Source organism: Hippoglossus stenolepis, chromosome 11, assembly GCF_022539355.2.
Source record: "Hippoglossus stenolepis isolate QCI-W04-F060 chromosome 11, HSTE1.2, whole genome shotgun sequence".
Classification (NCBI taxonomy): domain Eukaryota; kingdom Metazoa; phylum Chordata; class Actinopteri; order Pleuronectiformes; family Pleuronectidae; genus Hippoglossus; species Hippoglossus stenolepis.
The window spans coordinates 15,626,901-15,646,849 of NC_061493.1; the positions used below are offsets into that span (position 1 = coordinate 15,626,901).

Here is a 19,949-nt window from a genome sequence, read left to right on the forward strand (position 1 = left end):
CTGTTGCATTCTTTTTATTCTCCACACGGAATCTCCACTTAACTGTTAAAGTGTTTATTTACTTAAGAAAAATCTTCCATGAACTGTGTGTGGAAGCTTGTCAGACGTTTCAGTAGTTCCTCCATGATGTCCTGAGGCGTCATGATGCAAAATCTGTAGAAAGAACAGAGGGTTACAGGCCTGAGGTGTAAAATGTTCCAACACGTATTTTGAAATATTCAACTCTTCTTTGAAATGGTCCACTTTAACTGTTTTTATGTTATGATGCATTTACAATTGATTAATCTGTAGTTTTATACCTGATGTGGAAGGTGCCTTCCTTTTGTCCGTACTCACAACCTGGACTGACTAACACACCAGCCTCCTCTAGCAGCCTGGAGCAGTAGAACGTGTCTGGCTTCATTCCCACTTCCTAAAATATGGAAAAGCATCACATTTGATCACAGATATGTGACAAATTAATAACATTGCTCTGGTTTTGCCGTGCATTCTGTAAGATGGTATTGGAACCTTGGCTTTCTGAATGGCTTTAGGTGGAATATGAAGTCTGGGGAACACAAATATTCCTGCCTCCACGGGCTGGCAGCAGAAACCCGGCAGACTGTTTAAAACCGCACGTGCTGTCTTCACATTATGAACCAGCGCCGTCCTGATGTGTTGTTTCTCCTGCAGAACAGGGAGTTGGAGGCAAGAACAGAAACAGTAATTATAAGTAATTTTCAAAAGAAAATCAGGCAATGAAACATCCTGCTAAATAGTACAGTAATCTCTGTGCTCACCACATCATACAGAGGGTATGATGGATCTCCTGGTTGTGGAGGGTTCATCATCAGATCCAGAGCCATCTGACCCAGCACAGGGGCACAGGTGTCCATGGAGAATATCGTGTAGATGTGTTTCATAACCGCAGGGTCCAGATTTACCAGCTCCACATATCCACCACGTAGACCGCACCTGGAGAGACACAAATCCAAATGGAGTCGTAACATTGCCAATATGAAAACTTTTATGTTATATGTTAACCATTTATGAAATGATTATGTGAACTCGGAGACTTAATATAATTGTACGTCTTCCCATCTTCTTCATCATCCCTTGAACCTGATGGTGAGATTGTTTTCTCAAGTCAAGAATGAACTTTGTTCTAAGTTTTGTGACGATCACCCGGCACAGAGTAACTCACTCACTCTCCCATGTAGCCTTTGGACGCTGAGTGGAAGGAAGCCAGCTCCACTGTGTCTGAAAGAGGAGGCCCCATCTCCGCCAGGACCCTCTTATAGGAGACAAACTCACTGTTCTCCCCATAAACACATTCCTGATAAACCTGTGGAACGGAGACTGTCTGAATTTGCTGTGCACCTGTATTTACTGACTATGAATTTTTCCATTATGCTTGGATAGATAACACTTTTAAAACATCCACCTCATCTGCCAGAAGGAAGAGTCTCTTCTCTGAAACTAATCGGATCACCTCCTGCATGGATTTCCTGCTTTGGACGTGACCTACAGGCAAACACAGGAAAACAACAATGTGATACTGAATATATTAGTATAAATATACTTGGATGATCTCCATTCTGTTTTATTACCTGATGGATTTCCAGGGTTGATGACATACAGAGCCACAGGATTACACACTGCCTTGGCAGACTCCAGGGCTCGTTGCAGCTCCTCCACCTGCAGCTCCCAGCCCTGCCTCTCACTCAGGTAATAGGGAACGATGACGGCTCCCAGTCCCTCTAAGGACAACGTGGTTGTGCTGTGACACGGCACTGGAGTCAAAACGCCAGTTCTGGTAGAAGCTTTGCTGTTCACCAGGATCTTGAGCATATTCTTGTAGGCACACGAAAAGACTGGGTGAGCATGAAGATCGTGATAATTTACAAGAGAAAGGAGTTTGTTATAATAATATATATTATAGAAATATTGGTTGTTACCGTGAGCGCCCACTGTGAGCCTGGGCTGATGTATATGTTTTCAGGAGGGGACGGAGCGCCACCATCTCGTCTGGTTATGAATTCAGAGACTCTGTGGACTATTTTTGGAATACCTCTTGTGTTTGTATAGGCACCTGTAGAAATAACACAGATTGTGATGAACTGTCACAAAATAGACTAATAAAAAAAGCTGCGATGAGACTGCAGCACAGATTGATGATATGACGATATAAAATGACTCAGGAACTTGTTTTGACGGCGTTTCAATCCTTTTAAAATGACGGTCAGACACTTGTCGATAGTAGGTCCCTAGAAGTTCATACCCTTGTGTGGTTTGTAATTTGCACTTCAGGCTCACCGTGCAATAACACAAAAACATCCCCTCACTTACTGGGCTTCTAATCATACAGGTTTTAAGTTTTCTACCACCACCCCTTCATTATGCGTTTGAATGAAATCTCATTAGTGGTGTTCAAAACATTGAAAAATTAAAAATTCAACAAGGCCTCCATTCATAAAACAGCCGATCTTTTACTCTGCGTAATTCACAGTAGCACTTTTGTCACCAGTTTTTACAGGAACTATTATTAATGTGGACAAGATATGTTTCTGTAAACGCTTTAAAATGTAATTTTTCAAGGTATTTAGCCCCTTAAACACTAATTCACAACTGTCCCCCCCCCCCAATGTGTTGGTACAGGGCCGAAATCTTCTAGACAGGCATAGGTTACTTAAAAAAGAGAGAAGTCTAAAATGATTATTTTTATGTTTCTAATAACTTCATTACTGCATTCAACCCTAACCCTTACCTACACTCCCTCCACAGCATTCCTGAAGCAGCCTCTGGGCCCTCTGTCTGACGTCCACAGGCAGTTTGTCACTGTTCACAAGCTGAGGGTAAAGACACGCTGCCAGAACCTGCACAAGATGAGACCACATCAGAGAAAGACAGAGGTTATAAGTTCAGATGGAAACACAGGGGGATCGCACATGCAGTTTTTTTTTTACACAGCTTAAAAGTGCAGCCTGTGAAGGTCACTGATTACCTGACGGACAAACGACAGAGGTTTGATTCCTGCCCTGTGCGGGTCGCCCCAGCAGACATCTATCACTTCTTTGTACGGTTTTCTCACTCCCTGTTAACAAAGCCGAGATTCCATGTATCACAACACATTTTGGAAAAACTACTGTAGCTACCATATATCGTAGATTATTATATTACTATATATTTTTTGTCTTTACCTGTTTGAGCTCTTCCCTGATCCGGATTGCTTGTCTGGCCAGGACTGCGTACTCCAACTGCCTCATCTGCTTCACATTTGGACTCATCTCCTGCAGCACGGACATCTCGGTTTGTCTCGAACCTCGATCTGACCAGACAGACGACTGTTCTGAGCTGAGCTGTGTCTTGCTGGTGAACTTGCTCTAAGTCCAGTCACAGAAACCAGACCACACAAACGAGAAAGGACGCCAACATAAACATGGGAGAAATTTGGTAATATGTGCCTAATTAACAGACTTTACTTTTGAGAACATCTTTTCCTGAGAGTTTGCTGTTTTATATTATTGATTAACCATATTTCGCATTGACGATAAAAACCCTTTACTTATCAACTTTTTAGTCGGGGGGGGGCTGCCACTATAGGCCCCATTAGAAATAAAATATTTCTTTTCACAAAAAGCTGGAGGGCTTTTAATTTGAAAAGCTTACAGGAAGCGTCGCATAACAGTGAATTAAATATAAATAAAGGCATATTTATAAGTCTGCTTCAAATAAATGCATCAAGTTAAAACTCCTGTCTTTGACACAAATGTAGTGGTCAAAAGTTTAGGGTGACAGTTGAATGCCAATCGGGTTCACCACATATATCCAGAAATAAACGGGACGGGAGGCTGAGGATTCCAGAAATAGACAATTTATTCAAGTTGGACAAAGGATTTAAAAAAGACTGATCAAACAGCACAGGATCATGTGCAATGTAGGGAGTACTGGCCTGTACTTGATATAAATAACAGATTAAAAAGAGAGAAGTTAAAGGCTCCAGACCCAATTTAACAAAGTTAAAATATCATGCATAAAACAAACACAGCACACTTTAAGAATCCCAACACTGGTGTGATTGCACCAGTGGATTATCACTGCAAGCGATATTATACAATGAAATAACAGAAGAGGGCCTCTAGTTTACGGAGCCAATAACTCACCAATATTCAAGCCATTAAACCAGGATTGCACAGTACCCGTCAACCACATTGCACATTACCCACAGAACAAAGAACAAAATAAAATAAACAAAGAAACCAGAAATCAAACCAATTAATCAGAAAGAAACTAAATCTAAACAAAATGAAATCTAAATGTGGGGAAAAAACAGTGACCGTAAATATTCTGCCTGAAGGCAGCCCTTCAATTCATTAAAATAAACCAGAGACCCACGCCGTCCTTATTGTCTTGACGACAAGTAAAGTATCGTTCCCATTAGTTTGTGTATACACGCTGACTGGAGATTATTACAGCGTGCCTGTATGGCGACGCTGATACCGTCTCTCACACACACACAGCTGTACGCTGGGCTCGCAACAAACAATTGGCGTCCACACCTGCTGCCCAGGCTACACTTCCTCACAGGACCGGCATTGGAAAGAGGATAAACTTCGCCAACTCCCCTCATCCTATAGGCATCGCCGTCCTGTCAGGTTAATTAGAGCTGTGATTTTATATCTACAATGACATGTAAGCATAACTAGGAAAGTAACACTGCGAAAACTATCCTGTTTTAGCTAAAGCTTTTTATTAAGGATTGACCCCATTACACAAATATGGTTTATATGTTGTTTGATGTTTTTGATTAATAAATAGTAATTACTTTGTAATGTAATTTCATATTTATAGTACTTCCGTGTTTCTAACATTTCTGTTGAGTTGGATGTTTCACGGTGACGTTTCTTTCCGGACATAAATAAGAGACGGACTCCTGCACTTCCTGTTGTGTGAATGTAGCTCGGTGCTCAGCTCGGGCAGAAATGGAAGAATTTGCGCGGCGAGGAGAAACACGCAACCTGCCCGCGAAGGAACGCGCCCTCTCCGAACACCGGTGGACCGAATAGACCGCTCAGAAGCAGCGGGCAGCAGTCCCACCCGCCGCGGGGCTTCAGTCACCCCCACCCCGCCTCTGGTGTCCGCGACATGGCTCTCAGCTCGGGCGGCTGGGCTCCTCCAGCCCCGGTGCCTGCCTCCTCGTCCCAGCAGGCTGCCTGCGGCGGGCCTGCGCCGACCGCCTGCTGCACCACCGTGCTAATGTCGGTCCGGGTGTCGGTGTGCCACTCCGGGATCCGGCCGCTGTGTCTCCCCGGGGCGGGCAGCGAGACTCTGCGCCTCCAGCTCAGCATGGACCCGAGCCGGGCCGGAGAGTTCCGCCTGGCGCTGCGAGACACGAGCGGAAACCGCAGTGTGGTGAGAGCCCGTTCACCTGTGTAGCAGCAGAGCAGCCTCCATGTTAGTGAGGAGCCACAGATTGTGTTTGTGTTTTATATCCACACGGGCCTGTACACAGCCTCTGGTGGAGCAGTCAGCCACAGACTCAGGCTTTAAATCACATTAGGTCTCCTCCACTTTGTGTCTTTATCATGACAACACCACCACAGACTTTCCCCCGGATCCACTGCGACGACTCGGCGTCAAACATTCAGCTGAACCTTAACTTCAAACTGCTGTTCTCATCTGACAGTAACTCAGATTAACTCCTAACAAGTTTATACATGTTCTATAAACCTGCAGCTTTATATTGTCTCCGAGTTACAAGAGCCCGAGTTCAGAGCGCTTTTAGTTTCACTTTCAATTCCTCGCTTCCCATCAACACCTTCACTCTTATGAGAATCATAACAGCAACATCGGGGAGGAAACCCTTCGACGGTGACTCTCTTCGGTTTCTCTGTTGTCCCCACTACAAGGAAACAAACAACCGCTTTGTTCAACCTTGAATTTGTCCCATGTGTCATGACAGACATGTAACACACGTACTATGACAGTCCACTCTCTTGATTCGTGTCAGACGTCGCTGTAAAAGTCCCTTTTAGAGTTCCACACATGATTCATCACCCGAGCACAAGGTCAGTTTAGACCCAGCATCTCTTATCATTCTACATCATAACATAAGACTGGGCTTTCCACATGATGTAATCTGGTTGTAACAGTTCAAATACTGTGCCTCTGTTACAGTCTGATGCCACCGCTCCTTTAATACACACTGATCTTAATTACTACATATTCTCTTCTACCTGATTGTCAACATGTAGAAACTTGATGAAATGGAAAAGTAGGAACTAGAGAATTATGAATAAACCTTCACTTTGTTTCACACCAAGCAGGAGGAAATGACTCAGGGATGAAGTGGATGATATGGAGAAACATACATGTTACTGCATGAATTTCCATGACATGATTTCTACTTTATAAGACATGATTTGGAAAATCTGACATGACAAATGCTATTTCTAGAGAATGTGTCCTCTGCTGTGTTCCTCTCTGCTGAGCGGCTGCTTGGTCTCAGGCGGTAGATCAGTGCACGCACAGCAAACGCGGTCCCTCATGCATTTGATAGATGCTTATGAAACACTTATAGTCATTTAGTAAACATGTTAATTGGGATGCGCACGGTAAAATACGATCAGTTATACAAATCAATCTGAGGATTAGAATTCAAGTGGCCCAAATGAGCTCTAATTAAGTTACCAGCTGGATGTAAATGAGTTGCTTGCTCAACAACCAGCGCTTGTGGAAAAGCCCTGATGAGAAAAAGTTTTGAAACTATGACACCAGAAAAATGAAGGAAAGACTCTCTCAGCGTTTGGCAGCGTTATGGTATTTGTTGGGACAAACTTCCTTTTGAGTTCCGGAGTGCTGACGGTCACACGGAACAAAAAGAAACAATAACATACAGCTAACAATGTGCAGCAGTTAGTTTAACGTGAAGTTTAGCCGCCCTGCAACGGTTCAGAGGTAAATTCAACCTTTATTACCACATCAGTGCACAGTTTGCTCACATGAGGCTTGAAGTTCATTTGAAGTAGCAACAACGACATATACTTCATGGTGTATACTTCATGGTGTATACTTCATGGCGTGTACTTCATGGCGTATACTTCATGGTGTGTACTTCATGGTGTATACTTCATGGTGTATACTTCATGGCGTGTACTTCATGGTGAATACTTCATAGCACAGATTTCAGACTGAGCCTGATGCATCATAAAATGATCCACTGAAAGGATCATGAAGCCTAACAGTGGATCTACCACTAACAACATACCTGACAACATACCTGACAGATCAGTAACACAGTGCTTGATGTGTTACTGGGTTAATGGAAGAGTTTCATTCTAGTTTCTTCATCTACTTCTGGTCTTTCCAGCCCAACATATGTACATTTGACCCTTCGGCTAATTATTGCTGGTTTTCTATTTGCTGTTTTCCTCTAATCAAGCAGGTTTTATTGCATCTGATCCTTGTCCTTTACCACCTTACCTCAGTTTCTTCTTGATTTCTCTTCCTTTAAGCGCACACAGGGCTTGTTCACTATAATAAATTTACCCTGCGGTGCTGAAGTAAGTTCTTTAAATCCTTTTGTTTTCTCTGTATCTCAGGGACTTTGTTTCCATTTCAGGACAAGTTCTTTGTTCTCTCTCAGTATTACAGCTGATTACTGGCTGCGGGCCGCATCGACCCCAGCCGTAGAGACGCACGATCATTCTTGAAGTTGACCTTCTTTTGCACTCTGCCAGTCTCACCTCCTTAAGTCTCGCAGTCCTTTTGTTCATCAGATCCACTCTGTGCTTTGTTCCCTAAAATCTGACTTTGCTTGGAATCAACTTTTCATCTCATGCCAGACAGATTCCCTCCCTACAATCGAGATGCTTCTTGATTTGCATGGTTCTACTTTGATCCCAGCTTCTTTTAGCTTGTCTGCCTGAGCTGGCAGGCTTTTCATACACCGTCATTTCACAGTATGTATAGACATATACACACACACACTGTCTGGCAGGTGGCAAATCCCTCTTTGCTGTCTTTGTCTCACCCACAACAGACGTCAGTGCCCTAATGTTTCTCTACATTGCCTCAGTGAAAGAAAAGATTATACTCGACAATCCCTTCGCCTCCAATCTCCCTTATTTATGACAAGTCTTTCACTGTCAGAACCAAGGTTTCACTTGCTTCCTGTAATATTTCAGGGAATTATTTCCCTTTTCTCACTTTATCGTGGTCGTGCAAAGTGTTTTTCGTGTTAACGTCTAAGAAAAGGTTACCATAGGTTTATCTGCAAATTCCAAGGAATGTCTGTTTCCCAAGGGCCTGCAACTAAATGATCATAATAAAAACAGCACTGTCGAGCAAATCAAGTCAATTCATACATGAATCCATCAGCAGATAATTAATTAATCAACAATTATTTAGATTTTTCTCTTTATTTTTTAAGCAAAAGTGACAAACATTTGCAGCTTTTTCAAATGTAAGGATTTGCCTGTAAATTGAAGATTTATAAATTTTGGACTGTTGGTCAGACTCAAAGAATTCATTGTAAATATTTCCCCATTTTATTCTTTTTTGTAAATAGAAGTTAATGACATGCACCACATTTCCTTTCTTATGGCCTTGCAGAAATACGACGACGCCTTCTGAGATCTGTTTGTTGTTGTTCACCCTCAGTTCATTGCCGAGTTTGACCTGCGCTCGGTGCAGTATGAGGTCAAGTCCCCTCGCTGCCATGAGATGCGACTCGCGGCTCCACCACACGACTGCATCCGCTTCAACTTCCGCTGCGACCGGGAGGCGGAGGAGTGGGCCACAGTGGTGATGTCATCACTCAGAGAGGCACATAGAGGTGAGTCTGACAGATTTTGTCTTTATTCCTCAACCTGCTGCGTCTATGAGCTGTTGTTTTTGAAGATGTGGTTAAAGCAGTGGTTCTAACCAATGTCACACACACTACAACTATTCAAGATTAAATAGTACTTAGATAAGACAGATGTGTCCTTGTAGTTTATATAGTTTAGTGTCCATATCTACATTTCCTCCTCTTTCAGGCTGAATATAAAATATGGTAAACCAACAACTGTCATTTGCCTCAAAGGAAAGGAATAAAAATAGGAATGGCACTCAGTGAAGCTCATACATCTACCAAGACACAACATTTTTGCGGGCTATCTCGCAATGTTAAAGCATGTGGGGGGAAAAGGATCCTGGAGCTGCCCCCTGATCCGGATCCACGCCCAAATTTTAGGGGTTCTTCTAGGACTAATAGCACATCCTTCCACCAAGTTTCATGGTAATCGGTTCTGTATTTTCGATGTAATACTGGTAACAAACAAACTAACAAACGCAGATGAAAACATAACCTGCTTGGTGGAGATAGGAAAATAAATACAGGAATAAATAAATAAATTACAGATGTACGTGAGCAGACACCATCATGGAAGTAAATTTTTCTTTTTTTCTTATCTTTAAAATAAAGAGACCAGATGAATTGGATGTTAATCTCATTAGTTCCTCACTGTCTATTAAACATTTATAACACAGAGCTGTGGACATTTTCTAAAGTAAACAAGTTGTTTAGTTGCTCTGTTTATAAAAAACAGGAAGAGCAGCAGTACGTTTGTTAAGTAGAGAATGTTAATTGCTGCAAAACTATCAAGGTAGATTCTTCAAGCAACTGTAAACTGGGACTTAAGTTTGTCAAAAGAAATGACAAGTTAAAGTGTAATGTCTGTAAATTACACATGAGCCGAATTTATGAAATACTTCAATGAAGTAAACGTAAGGAATCGCTTGATTGTGTGTCTGTGACGTGAAGTCTTTTCTGTGGGATTAAGGTGTGTTGCTGATTCACACGTTGGGTCTTTATCAGCCAAACGTAGCCCGAACAAATACTCATATCGGTTGATATTGTTGTCTCTTCTCTCGTCTGACAGTTGCAAACATTAACACGTACGAATCAGATGCCAGACAGAACCATACGGTAGCAGCCATGGAGCAGTGGAGCGCTGCCTCGCTGCCGGTAACTGGTGAGTGTCGCCGTGTTTCATCCCTCTCTCAACAAAACATGCTCTGAAACGGACGCCTCTGAATGCTGCCTCGTTGTTTGTAGAGGAGCTGTGCTTGGAGCTCGCCAGGGCCATCGAAGCAGGCGACACTCAAGCCGCTTCCCAGCACGTGTCCGCTCTGGCTCGACAAAAAGCGGTGCTGACGATCCAGCTGTCTGAAAAGAACTACGCAGAAGGGGAGATTAGGTGAGTGGTGTTGTGCTAAAGAGTTAGTCAGAGTAACTACGACTCATGGGTCTTCCTGGTTGTGTATGTGCAACTCACCGTGCTGTATTTGTGTTGCAGTCTGTCTGTGGTTGTGGAGGATGTTTCGTCGTCCTGTTGCGTCACAGTGAAAGTGTTCCCCTACATGACGGTGGCTGCCCTCAAGCAACAGGTTAAAACAAACAATGAATTGACAATGAGATAAAAAACATCATATAGTTGCTTTGGCAGCTCCAGTGACCTCCTCCGCTCTTCTTCTTCAGGTGTTTCTCGAGTACGGTTTCCATCCTCGCGTGCAGCGCTGGGTGATCGGTCAGTGTTTGTGCACCGAGCCGAGGTCGTTAGCGTCGTACGGGGTGCAGAAGGACGGGGACACGGCGTACCTCTACCTGATCTCCGCCCGGCAGGCCCGCGTTACCCGCCAGCTGTTCCAGCAGGACCTGGAGAGCGCCCTCCTCGCCCCTCCTGTCCCCCCAGGCAATGGACCCATCTCGCAGGATTGGAGGGCTTATAGCACGCTGCCCTCGAGGCTACCACACAACAACCAGGGTCAGACTGATCTTTTCATACCTTTAACAAACAGCTAAGGATTTTAAATAGGATGGTTTAAGTTCATGTTAACACTTCTAAACTAAAAGAGGGTTTCATTTCCTACAGTGAGGGATATTTATACAAACAGCAAACTGCAGTACATGTTATGTCAGTCTTTGGTGAGTTTTATTGTTGGCATAAAAGTCTGAAAATATGTAATGTATGCTTCATTTGGTTCAGTACTTCAGTCATCTAGCCTATATTTCTAAATCTGACACATTTACATGTTAGATTTAATGTTAATTAATGTGCATTGTACAATTTATAAATAAATAAACATAAAACATGCACATCATTCAGCTGATATGGATGTTAACAGTAAATTTTGCCTTCTACTCACCGTTTCATCTTAAAACGAGTGTTTGAGTACAGAGTCAACACCAGGAAACGTGCCACTCTGTACAAGTACTGCATGAATACTCCATTACTACACAGGACAAAGCACAGAACTTGTCTTTTGTTGTTTTTTTTATCAACTTTAGGCGGAGCAGGAGGAGGCGGAGGCGATAGACCAGCTGATATCAAAGATGTCCTCGACTTAGAGAATCTGCGCCTGAGTGATCACACCAACAAAGCCAGTAAAACACAGGTAACTGTATGACACCAGTCTGTACTGTTTATAAGTTCATCATTGATCCTGTAATGGATCTACGTTAAACTCTGCTCAGACTGCAGCAGTTTAAAAACCTAGATAATTTTGAAAACTGGTTTCATCACAAACATGAGAATCGTCACAGATATTCTTCTCAATAATCTTAAACACACCGGTACTACAAGATAAGAAAATAATGACACAGCACAGACTACAGGATATTATTAAGATTATTGCTCCAGAGGCAGCGATGCATCACCTCACGTGTCTCATGTGGCCTCAATGTAATCACAATGTCTGAGAGCGACAACTTGCTCTAATGTTAATGAATAAAAGCAGAGGGCCAAACGTTCAGGATGAGAAAATGGTCAACACGAGTTATCCATTCTTCAGGTGAGATTTTATAACATCTGTCCAGCTGACGTTCATATCAGAATGTTTAGCGTTGCTTGGCAGCTCCGTCAGCTGATCCAGTCTCTGGCTGTTGTGGTTCTGCTCGGAAAGTACTGAAGTAATCATCCAGATTTTAAATCCTGAATATCAAACAAGTTTGATAATTATCAGGGCCGAATATCTACAGCGTAGATTTCTCCACCGAGTCCTGGGGCTCCTGTTGTCTTTAGGCTCCTTTCACTTTCCATCACAACTTAGAACTAGGGCTACGTTGTAGCACTAACGGGCCTGAGCACACGCATTTTGAAGCCTGTTGCAGTTAGTGGAGAGAGCGATCAATGACCAAGCGCACGTCTCCGCGTTTTGCGCACTGCGGCAAGGACAAACGCTTCACTTCCTGCGTCCGTCACGCGATGTCGATCCTTGCCTGCTAATTGCTCATTACGGTCCACGCTATCAATTGCACATCACACCGTGAAAATTTTATGTAAATCAAATGATAGTTGTAAAACAAAGCTTACTTCCTGTTGCCAGACTAATAGATCTGTAGGGGCTCTGATGTAGCGTGAGCAATTTTGTGTCAATTGGACAATGTTACAACAACATAATTATCACACTGATCAGTAGGTGGCGCTATATGGAGCGTCCGTCTGTCCGTCCGCAAAAAAAAAAAAGACAGACGGACGAAATCCACGTAACGTAAGTTACGAAAATGTGGGAAATGGCCAAATTGACCACTAAATCTAAAATGGTCGACATCCTGTTGCCTTTTTCATAATGCACTGAGAGACTATTTTTGTGCATCTGATTATGATACACAACTGTCCTCATTTTCGTGAGGATCGGTGAAAGCTAACTGAGGGTCTTTTCCGTAGGTGGCGCTGTTGAGCCATTTTGCCACGCCCATTTCAAATTACTCCAGAATACAATAACTTTTTGGGGTTTTGAATTTCCTGCAAACTTTGGTCGGAATTTGAGCATGTCTAGGCCCTGAAAAAGCCCAAAAAGGGAAATAATAATAAGAAAAATCCTTACAATGTCAATAGGGCCTCCCACCGTTTGGTGCTCGGGCCCTAATAAGTTCAAATAAAGTTTTCTCTGAGCTGTCAGACTAAGAAGAAAAGTAAAATGACCTTACCTCAACTCCCCTCCTCTCCGCAGACCGAGTGGGCGTGTCCCTCATGCACTTTCATCAACAAACTGTCTCGTCCGGGCTGCGAAATCTGTGCCACAGCCCGACCAGACACACACATCCAGCAGGTACGGCACCAGATCTCCACTATTCAATGCACCTGTGCTTCTCCACTTTACATTTCCCCTCAGTGACAGTCACCTCTTTATTTCTCTCTTTCACAAAGGAGAAAGGGAGGAGAGAGGAGCGGGGGGAGCCTGGTTTGAGCAGCAGCAGCTGACTGCCCATCATCACCCTCCTGTTGCATTTTCTCACTCACACACACATACATGCACACACACGCAGAGTGAGGATGCTGCATCTGCCACATACATGTCGACAAAAATACTCCCATGCAGACTGTCGAGTGCACTGAGTCGTCCGACAGCGAGCAGGCTGCTGACGACGTCTGAGGCGCTGTAGCATGACACAGGCTCAGACCTACGGTGGACGCTCGGAGGATGAACTGCGGCATCAAGCTTTGACCATTCATGATGATGATGATCCTGACATACATCTGAATTTGGCCAGAACTCTTTCTTATTTATTTTACAGGGTGTGTGTGTGTGAGTTTGTTTGTTTGTTTGTTTGTGCGTGTGTGTGTGTGTGTGGTGCAAACAGCAAAGTCTGATTTAATATTTATTTTAGGGAAGAGAGAAGTGACTCCTTCTCGTGTGATTGCGTCTGAAGTCGAGAGGACGTCGTACTTTCAGTTTCTGCCGACTGTGAAGTGAGAGGAAAGGTGAAGCTCTGTGGGAACATCCCACTCTGTTCAGGTGTGTCATCTGTCGGTGCCAAAATGTAGGGATTAAAAAAAAAAAAAAGAGCGACGATAAAATGAACAGAAGTAACGATGTTGCGTTTACAGGGTTGTCAAGTGCTTTTATTTTTTATAACGGTGTATCAAGTGTATTATTTTTAACAAGATCCGTGGACTAATTGATTAGAGTAGATTTTATCCGTTGATCTAATTTTACCCGATTCCCTCTGGGCTGTGACAGCGATGGAATGATCTGTTTTCAGTACATAATACTGTAAAAACTTGCATTAGCTGAATAAACATAATGGAACTAAACCAATCACGTTCTATCTATTGATCTATTTTTCTACGATTCACTGATCGATGGACAAATTGTTCAGGTTTTAATTGCAATCAGCCGCGTGTCTTCATGGATTCCATTGGTTGATCCACCACTAAACGTATTAAATTGCCTTGAAATCCAGTTCAGACATGTATGGTTCCCAGACAATTGTCAGATAAGGACATTGTTGGTTCCCCCAAGTTTTCCTCTGGTATCACCTGCAGGTTGATATTTTTGGCTTTCAGTGAAATTTCTTGATAACATTTGAGAGCTGGAACACGAGTGCATCCGTAGTGATCACCTCTGCAGGGGCGGACATGTTACTCTGAGGATGAATTCAGTAGACTTTGGTGATCTGTCTTTTCCTCTTGTGCCTCTGTCTAGTTACGTTTGGAAGTATCTTCCAAAATGTCTCTCTGCTAGATGGATGAGCAAAAATAAACAGTGTAGATATTCTTCTTTGAAGTTGACATAATTTCCTTAGGTTTAAGTGCAGTAAAATAAAGAACATGTTCCAAACATTTGCACATTCCAGTCTTTTATTTTAGAATTCATAAATATAAAATAAACACGTTCCAAAGAAATTTATCAAAACAAGTATAAAAATATTAGATGTAGTGATGTTTGTTTGTTCAACAGATGCAGGTGAATGAATGTCTCACATGCTGCAGGCTGTTCATTGACCAATTGGTATCTTTCTGTTTCCCCCATAGAATAAACATGTTGATTATTATCATATCATTATCATCCATAAACAAAACATTAAATGCAACAAAACATAAAAACAGTGCAGTGTTTTTCCTTATGCGTCACAAACAAAAGACAGAAACCACGTTAAATCTTTTTTACAGAAGGCAGCCCAGTAGTTACTTATGTAAGATCATCCCTTTGTTCACTTAATAATTTGTAAAATGTTGGAAAAAGAAAGTTTCTGTTTATCAAGAAGGCCTGGTTGCTCTCCATTGTTTTAAGAATTGAATACTTGGAGTTGGTAGTTGAAATCTCAACAAATAACAACAAATGAAAGTAGGAGGAGTCACTGCAGTCTTTCCAAGTCAGGGAGAGATATTTATCTGCTTTTCAATCTCCAGTGGATTTAACTCCCATTCTTCCAGCTGAAGACAAACCTGAAAATACCTCAGAGGGGTTTCTTTCAAAGTCCTGCTTCATCAGTCTCTACTTCCAGAAGAGGATGTTCCAGAACAGCAGCCAGCAAGGATAGACCAGCAGGGCTATCAGTGGGTAGACCAGAGAGCCGTACAGGCAGTGGTCCAAGATGCCCTGCGAGATGACCGACAGGTAGAGCAACCAACCTTCCTGGAAGCTGACGGGTATTTCCTGCAGCTCTTGGAAGAAAAAAACGGAGAAGAGGAGCGTGCAGGCTGGGCTGAGGATGACCAAGACGAAGGCCGACAGAACCCTGAGTGGAGAAGAAGACAGTTCAGTATCACTTCCATTGGACTAACACCTCTACATCTCACTAAGTGTCCTTTTCTTACTTTGGGACGTGGGGTGTGACGAAGGCGGCCACAGGCACCAGGCTGAGAGCCAGGATGAAGCCCAGAGAGAAGTTGATGAGGGCGGTGCAACCCAGCAGCACGGCCAGGTAAAGCACTGCGACCAGCTTCAGCACCTTCCAGCCCTGCTCCGTCCCCTCGCCCGATAGGAGTCTGGAACAGGAAGAAGTACAAAGAACAGCTCAGTCTCCTGCATCACGGTGATCTTATAGGTTGCTCACGTTTACCCTCTGTCTGAACTGAAGCAGCACATGGTCATTTACAGCTGCTCAAATTAGAGATAAGATTTTGAACTACACAGGTTAAATTTAATTTCTTATATCTTACATTGAGACTGTACTCACAAACCCACTTTCCTATTCTTTTTGTGCAACAGGATTTCACTGTACATCTCACACTGCGCAGTTGGCTCAGAATATTGTATCTCTGAACATATAATACATTGGTTAAGACATGGAAAAGAGCATTAAAACCATATCAGAGGTTAGTTAGGGATCAGTAATTACCTGTTTGTGTTATGAGGCAAAGCCAGCCCCGCCGTGTAAACAGCAATGGCAGTCAGGACCACGGCCTCGGTCTCAGACACCGGGAAGTGTTCGACGGCCAGCTCCTGGAAACGGATCGGCAGCATGTACAGAGCTACTCCAGTCATGTGGCTGATCACCAGAGGAGTCAGCACAGACAGCACTCCTGGATTCAACTGCCGGGAGGAAACAGATTTTATTTCAAGTGGTGATTTATCAGCTCTGAGGAGGTGAATAATTCAATATCTGCTTCTCACCTGCTCAATGTCAATGACGCCATCCTCTGTCCTCGGTGGTGGAGTCACAAGTTGAACCCACAGGTCTAAGGCCTGTAGCATTGTCAAGGGAAACTGTGACACTTACAATTGACAAGTAAAAAGTCATAGTTTTAACAAGTAATTGTACCTTTTCAAATTGTAATTGAATGATTATAAAAGGATACACGAAGCAACAGAATGACGGCGAGCAGGCCGAAGGCGGGCATGTAGTAACCAATGGAGACAAAGTGAGAGAGCGACGGCATGAGGTAGAAGAAGTAGGATTGGTGCAGACGCTCCAGAAGGTTATTCAGCTTACGATACATTCCTTCCAGGAGTCTAAAGGATGTTCAATGGGGCAAAAACAGCAGTTATCAGGTGCACACCCACATAAATACATTAAAGCTAAATACTAGAAAAAGTCCATAGAAGCTCGCTCTGACCTGCCGACGGTGGTGGCGTCAGTCTTGTACTGGCGGAAGCTGTTGATGCCCTTGATGGTGGCGGCCTCAATGTGGTAGCGCAGGAACAAGCCGTGATCCCCCCAAGGTCGCCCACTGGCCTGCTTCATTACCATCAGCATCATGGTCTGGACTGCGTGGCTGTAGCCAGATACACTGTCCCAGTCGTTCCTCTGCAGCTGCAGAAACAGACAAGAGCGTAATGTTACCCATCCAACCCAGAGGTAATCAACACAACGCAAGAGAGAAGAGGAAATGTGCCAACCTTGCCCTGGATGGTGCACAGGACTCCTATCTTCTGGCAGAAGGCATAGAAGAGGTTGGCTAAGTCCAGGTTGGGTAACTGGCCGTTGAGGCCTTCCAACACCAGATCCAGGCTGGTGATGAGGTCGTGGCTGAGCTCCAGGGACAGAGCAGCCTGGATTGAACCGCCGCGGCCCTGCAGCGGAGTCCAGTCCATTCCTACAGGAAGTCAATTGAGAAATTTGTTTTTGTTATGAGCTCTGAAAGAACGTGGTTGAATGGTGCTGACTCCGACAGTAAATGAAGAATTTAAAACTAGCAGGGATATTTATTGGTGTGGTTCTTGAGAGCAGGTGATCACCTGTGGTGTTGGTGTGGTGGTAGCCCTCCAGCCAGGCCTGCATACCAATCAGATCATGTTCATTCACCAGGAAGATTATGTCCTTGGCCAAGTAAATCTGACCTATTGAAGAAAACAGCAGGAAAACCAAGAAATCATCATTTACATTGTGTGAAGCCCAAAAACTGATGTTAACCTGCAGCGCACAAACTGAATGAACTACAAATAAATAGATAAATAAAATGCACCAACTGTCCAGTATATGTATTTACAATGTTGCATTCAGGTAGAGTGAGGTGTTGTGGACTATATGTATGTCTATAACACAGACTGGGTGCGACACTCACCCCTGAAGTACTGGGCCAAACCAAGCAGCAGTCCCACAGCCTGGTTGTTGTCGTCACCCGGGCTGCAGCGAGCGCTCAGCACCAGCGCTTCAGTCCGTGGAGCTCGAGGGGCCCGAAGGATCCCGTATACATTCGTGCCTTTCACCATCTGAATTTAATGGGGATCCACCAAAAGTGCATGAAAATCATTTAAAAATCAGGCAGTCACTTAAAGAGTAAAAGTGAAAAGAGAAGAATGTGAGACCAAAAATGTAACTCACATATCTCTCTTTGTCTTCATCAGGAAAGGGAAGGGTGCGAGAGAAGCTCTGTGTAAACACTTCTAACCCTCTAGCCTGCATCGTCTTCACCAACCAATCCACAGGCATCCCACTGCAGAGACACAAGTGATCACACTACAGCACAACAACGAATACTATGAGGCTTAGCATGGCAGCTAAAACCAGGACAGAGCATTAAATATTCAACATCTGACAGATATTCAGGCATTAACATGTTACCCAGTTTTCTTCTTATGAGCAGCGAACTCTCTGCCGGTGGCCAGCGCCCTCTCCCCTGCTGGAAACCGCTCCTCCACCATGGTGGACCCCATGGCGTTCTCTGACATGTACGTCCGCAGGGTGAAGGGCTCGAAAGCCAAACCCATGAACCAGGCCACGCCCGCCATGTAGCAGACCATACTGAGGAAGGGACATGGAAATGACAGAAATTGTATGAAGGTGCAGACACACAGGTGTACAGTGGCTGGAGTAATAAAAGAAAAAGTGTCTGTTGTTTGTGAAAACCCCAACACGGCACTTTGAAAATCGATGCCTGTCTATTCGTGGTCTTACGGTACAGTTCATTGGAGTGGAAAGGTTTAATGACACTTATTATTGACGATTGATTTGATTTACACACAAGACATTAACAAGTTTAATGAAATGGAATATTATATGTATGTTTTTATGAAAATTAAAGGGGAAGTGGCTATAATTTAATTATATCATATTAAATATATGTAATTTTCTCAAAGATTCTACAGTAAAACCTTCTGAAACTTGACACACAGACAGTGAGAGTGACCATGAACAAGAGTGAGGTGAAATATCTGTGTCACCTCTCAAGGGATTTTTGTATATTAATATTTGATATGAGCAAGTAATGAGTGAAATACGAATAGACGCAGTCAAGGTGGGGCTGGCGTTCTACCGGGTTCTCGGGCTGCGGACTCACCAGATGGGGGTGTTGAGGCGGGTGAGCAGGCTGATCAGAGCCCGTCTCCGGTTCGGGTCCGACAGCAGCCCCATGTTGTCGTCTGCGGTAACACGACCCTGAAGCCTGGGCACACTGGACCCTGAAGGCAACACACACACACGTCACTTTAACATTTAAAATACGCACATTAATAGAAATATAGATAATTGTTATCACTGACGACCGCAAACGCTTAATATCACGAGTTTTAGTTTAATGTGAGGATGTATTAATCAGTGATTGTGTCGGTTTTCTGCTGCAGCATCTATTGACAGCTGGGGTTAGCCTGCTGTTAGCAGCGGTTAGCCTCCTGTTAGCTAGCAGGCTCACGTCACTGGACGGTGAAACAGCCGCCATCTGCAAAACCGAGGTGTTTATTCAAAGTAGTGTGTGAAATACTGCGGTAGATTCACTTCTGAACGGAATAAGTATGAAAACAAACCTGTTTACAGGCTACAGCCGGTCACATCCACCTGCCGGGGTGGAGCTCATTCACAGCAGCTAATAAAAGGTCTCCAGCTTCCTTGTTCCTGCGGGAACATTGACGTGGCGGACTGACTTCCGGTCCAGAAATAAAATAAAATTTCATATCCACAACAAATATAAAAAACAAAGCACCGAACAGGATGTGAAATACCACAGCTTTGAGAATTATTCGCATATGCTATCAATCAATTGCTTTATCATTGGTGTTATTTCAAAATTATATTAACCAGCAAAATTATTTGTTTGTATGAAAAGCTCGAGCACAAGTTTAACATAAATTTGATAAATTCAAAAGTTTGAGAAAATTGTGCTTTTTCTGACTTGATTAATTTCTTGACATTGTTGATGAAAACAAACGGCATCACAACATATTGAAAGCGTCTCAGAGATTAATCATTTGAAAGTGATGAGAAGATTTGTCTTTTCTTCCATCTTTGCACGTTTGGTTTGAGGTTGGAATGGGATCGAGCG

The 19,949-nt window shown here is 43.5% G+C and overlaps 3 protein-coding genes across 3 annotated transcripts; 1 reads left to right on the top strand and 2 right to left on the bottom strand.

Annotated features, from left to right (window-relative positions):
* Window positions 1-62: 62 nt before the first annotated feature.
* On the bottom strand, window positions 63-3,343 carry LOC118117542 (alanine aminotransferase 2-like). Its single transcript, XM_035169849.2, has 11 exons — window positions 3,180-3,343; window positions 2,984-3,073; window positions 2,747-2,855; window positions 1,938-2,071; window positions 1,590-1,833; window positions 1,424-1,503; window positions 1,188-1,324; window positions 780-954; window positions 511-666; window positions 300-412; window positions 63-153 (listed from the first exon to the last, which is right to left on the bottom strand). The coding sequence occupies exons 1-11, from the start codon at window positions 3,282-3,284 to the stop codon at window positions 63-65; spliced, it is 1,434 nt and encodes a 477-aa protein (XP_035025740.2). The 5' UTR covers window positions 3,285-3,343.
* Window positions 3,344-4,876: 1,533 nt separating this feature from the next.
* LOC118117543 (ranBP-type and C3HC4-type zinc finger-containing protein 1) lies at window positions 4,877-14,060 on the top strand. Its single transcript, XM_035169850.2, has 9 exons — window positions 4,877-5,391; window positions 8,641-8,815; window positions 9,903-9,995; window positions 10,079-10,220; window positions 10,320-10,410; window positions 10,502-10,787; window positions 11,312-11,418; window positions 12,976-13,074; window positions 13,173-14,060. The coding sequence occupies exons 1-9, from the start codon at window positions 5,125-5,127 to the stop codon at window positions 13,224-13,226; spliced, it is 1,314 nt and encodes a 437-aa protein (XP_035025741.1). The 5' UTR covers window positions 4,877-5,124; the 3' UTR covers window positions 13,227-14,060.
* Window positions 14,061-14,592: 532 nt separating this feature from the next.
* gpaa1 (glycosylphosphatidylinositol anchor attachment 1) lies at window positions 14,593-19,552 on the bottom strand. The gene is made up of 13 exons (XM_035169845.2): window positions 19,435-19,552; window positions 18,972-19,092; window positions 18,257-18,436; window positions 18,017-18,128; window positions 17,757-17,904; window positions 17,431-17,532; window positions 17,092-17,288; window positions 16,809-17,005; window positions 16,551-16,704; window positions 16,366-16,437; window positions 16,091-16,284; window positions 15,567-15,737; window positions 14,593-15,487 (listed from the first exon to the last, which is right to left on the bottom strand). The coding sequence occupies exons 2-13, from the start codon at window positions 19,043-19,045 to the stop codon at window positions 15,244-15,246; spliced, it is 1,845 nt and encodes a 614-aa protein (XP_035025736.1). The 5' UTR covers window positions 19,046-19,092; window positions 19,435-19,552; the 3' UTR covers window positions 14,593-15,243.
* Window positions 19,553-19,949: the final 397 nt, after the last annotated feature.

Bases quoted from the DNA above. Each gene is read 5' to 3' on its own strand.
- LOC118117542 (XM_035169849.2), bottom strand. From the start codon at position 3,284: ATGTCCGTGCTGCAGGAGATGAGTCCAAATGTGAAGCAGATGAGGCAG. The intron at 1,504-1,589 runs GTAATAAAACAG...GTTTGCCTGTAG, and splicing joins CAACCCTGGAAATCCATCAG to GTCACGTCCAAAGCAGGAAA. The intron at 154-299 runs GTATAAAACTAC...TTCTTTCTACAG, and splicing joins GAAGGCACCTTCCACATCAG to ATTTTGCATCATGACGCCTC.
- LOC118117543 (XM_035169850.2), top strand. From the start codon at position 5,125: ATGGCTCTCAGCTCGGGCGGCTGGGCTCCTCCAGCCCCGGTGCCTGCC. The intron at 10,788-11,311 runs GTCAGACTGATC...TATCAACTTTAG, and splicing joins GCTACCACACAACAACCAGG to GCGGAGCAGGAGGAGGCGGA. The intron at 11,419-12,975 runs GTAACTGTATGA...TCCTCTCCGCAG, and splicing joins ACAAAGCCAGTAAAACACAG to ACCGAGTGGGCGTGTCCCTC.
- gpaa1 (XM_035169845.2), bottom strand. From the start codon at position 19,045: ATGGGGCTGCTGTCGGACCCGAACCGGAGACGGGCTCTGATCAGCCTG. The intron at 17,289-17,430 runs GTGATCACCTGC...GACTTCCTGTAG, and splicing joins CCACCACACCAACACCACAG to GAATGGACTGGACTCCGCTG. The intron at 15,738-16,090 runs GTAATTACTGAT...TTCCTGTTCCAG, and splicing joins TTGCCTCATAACACAAACAG to ACTCCTATCGGGCGAGGGGA.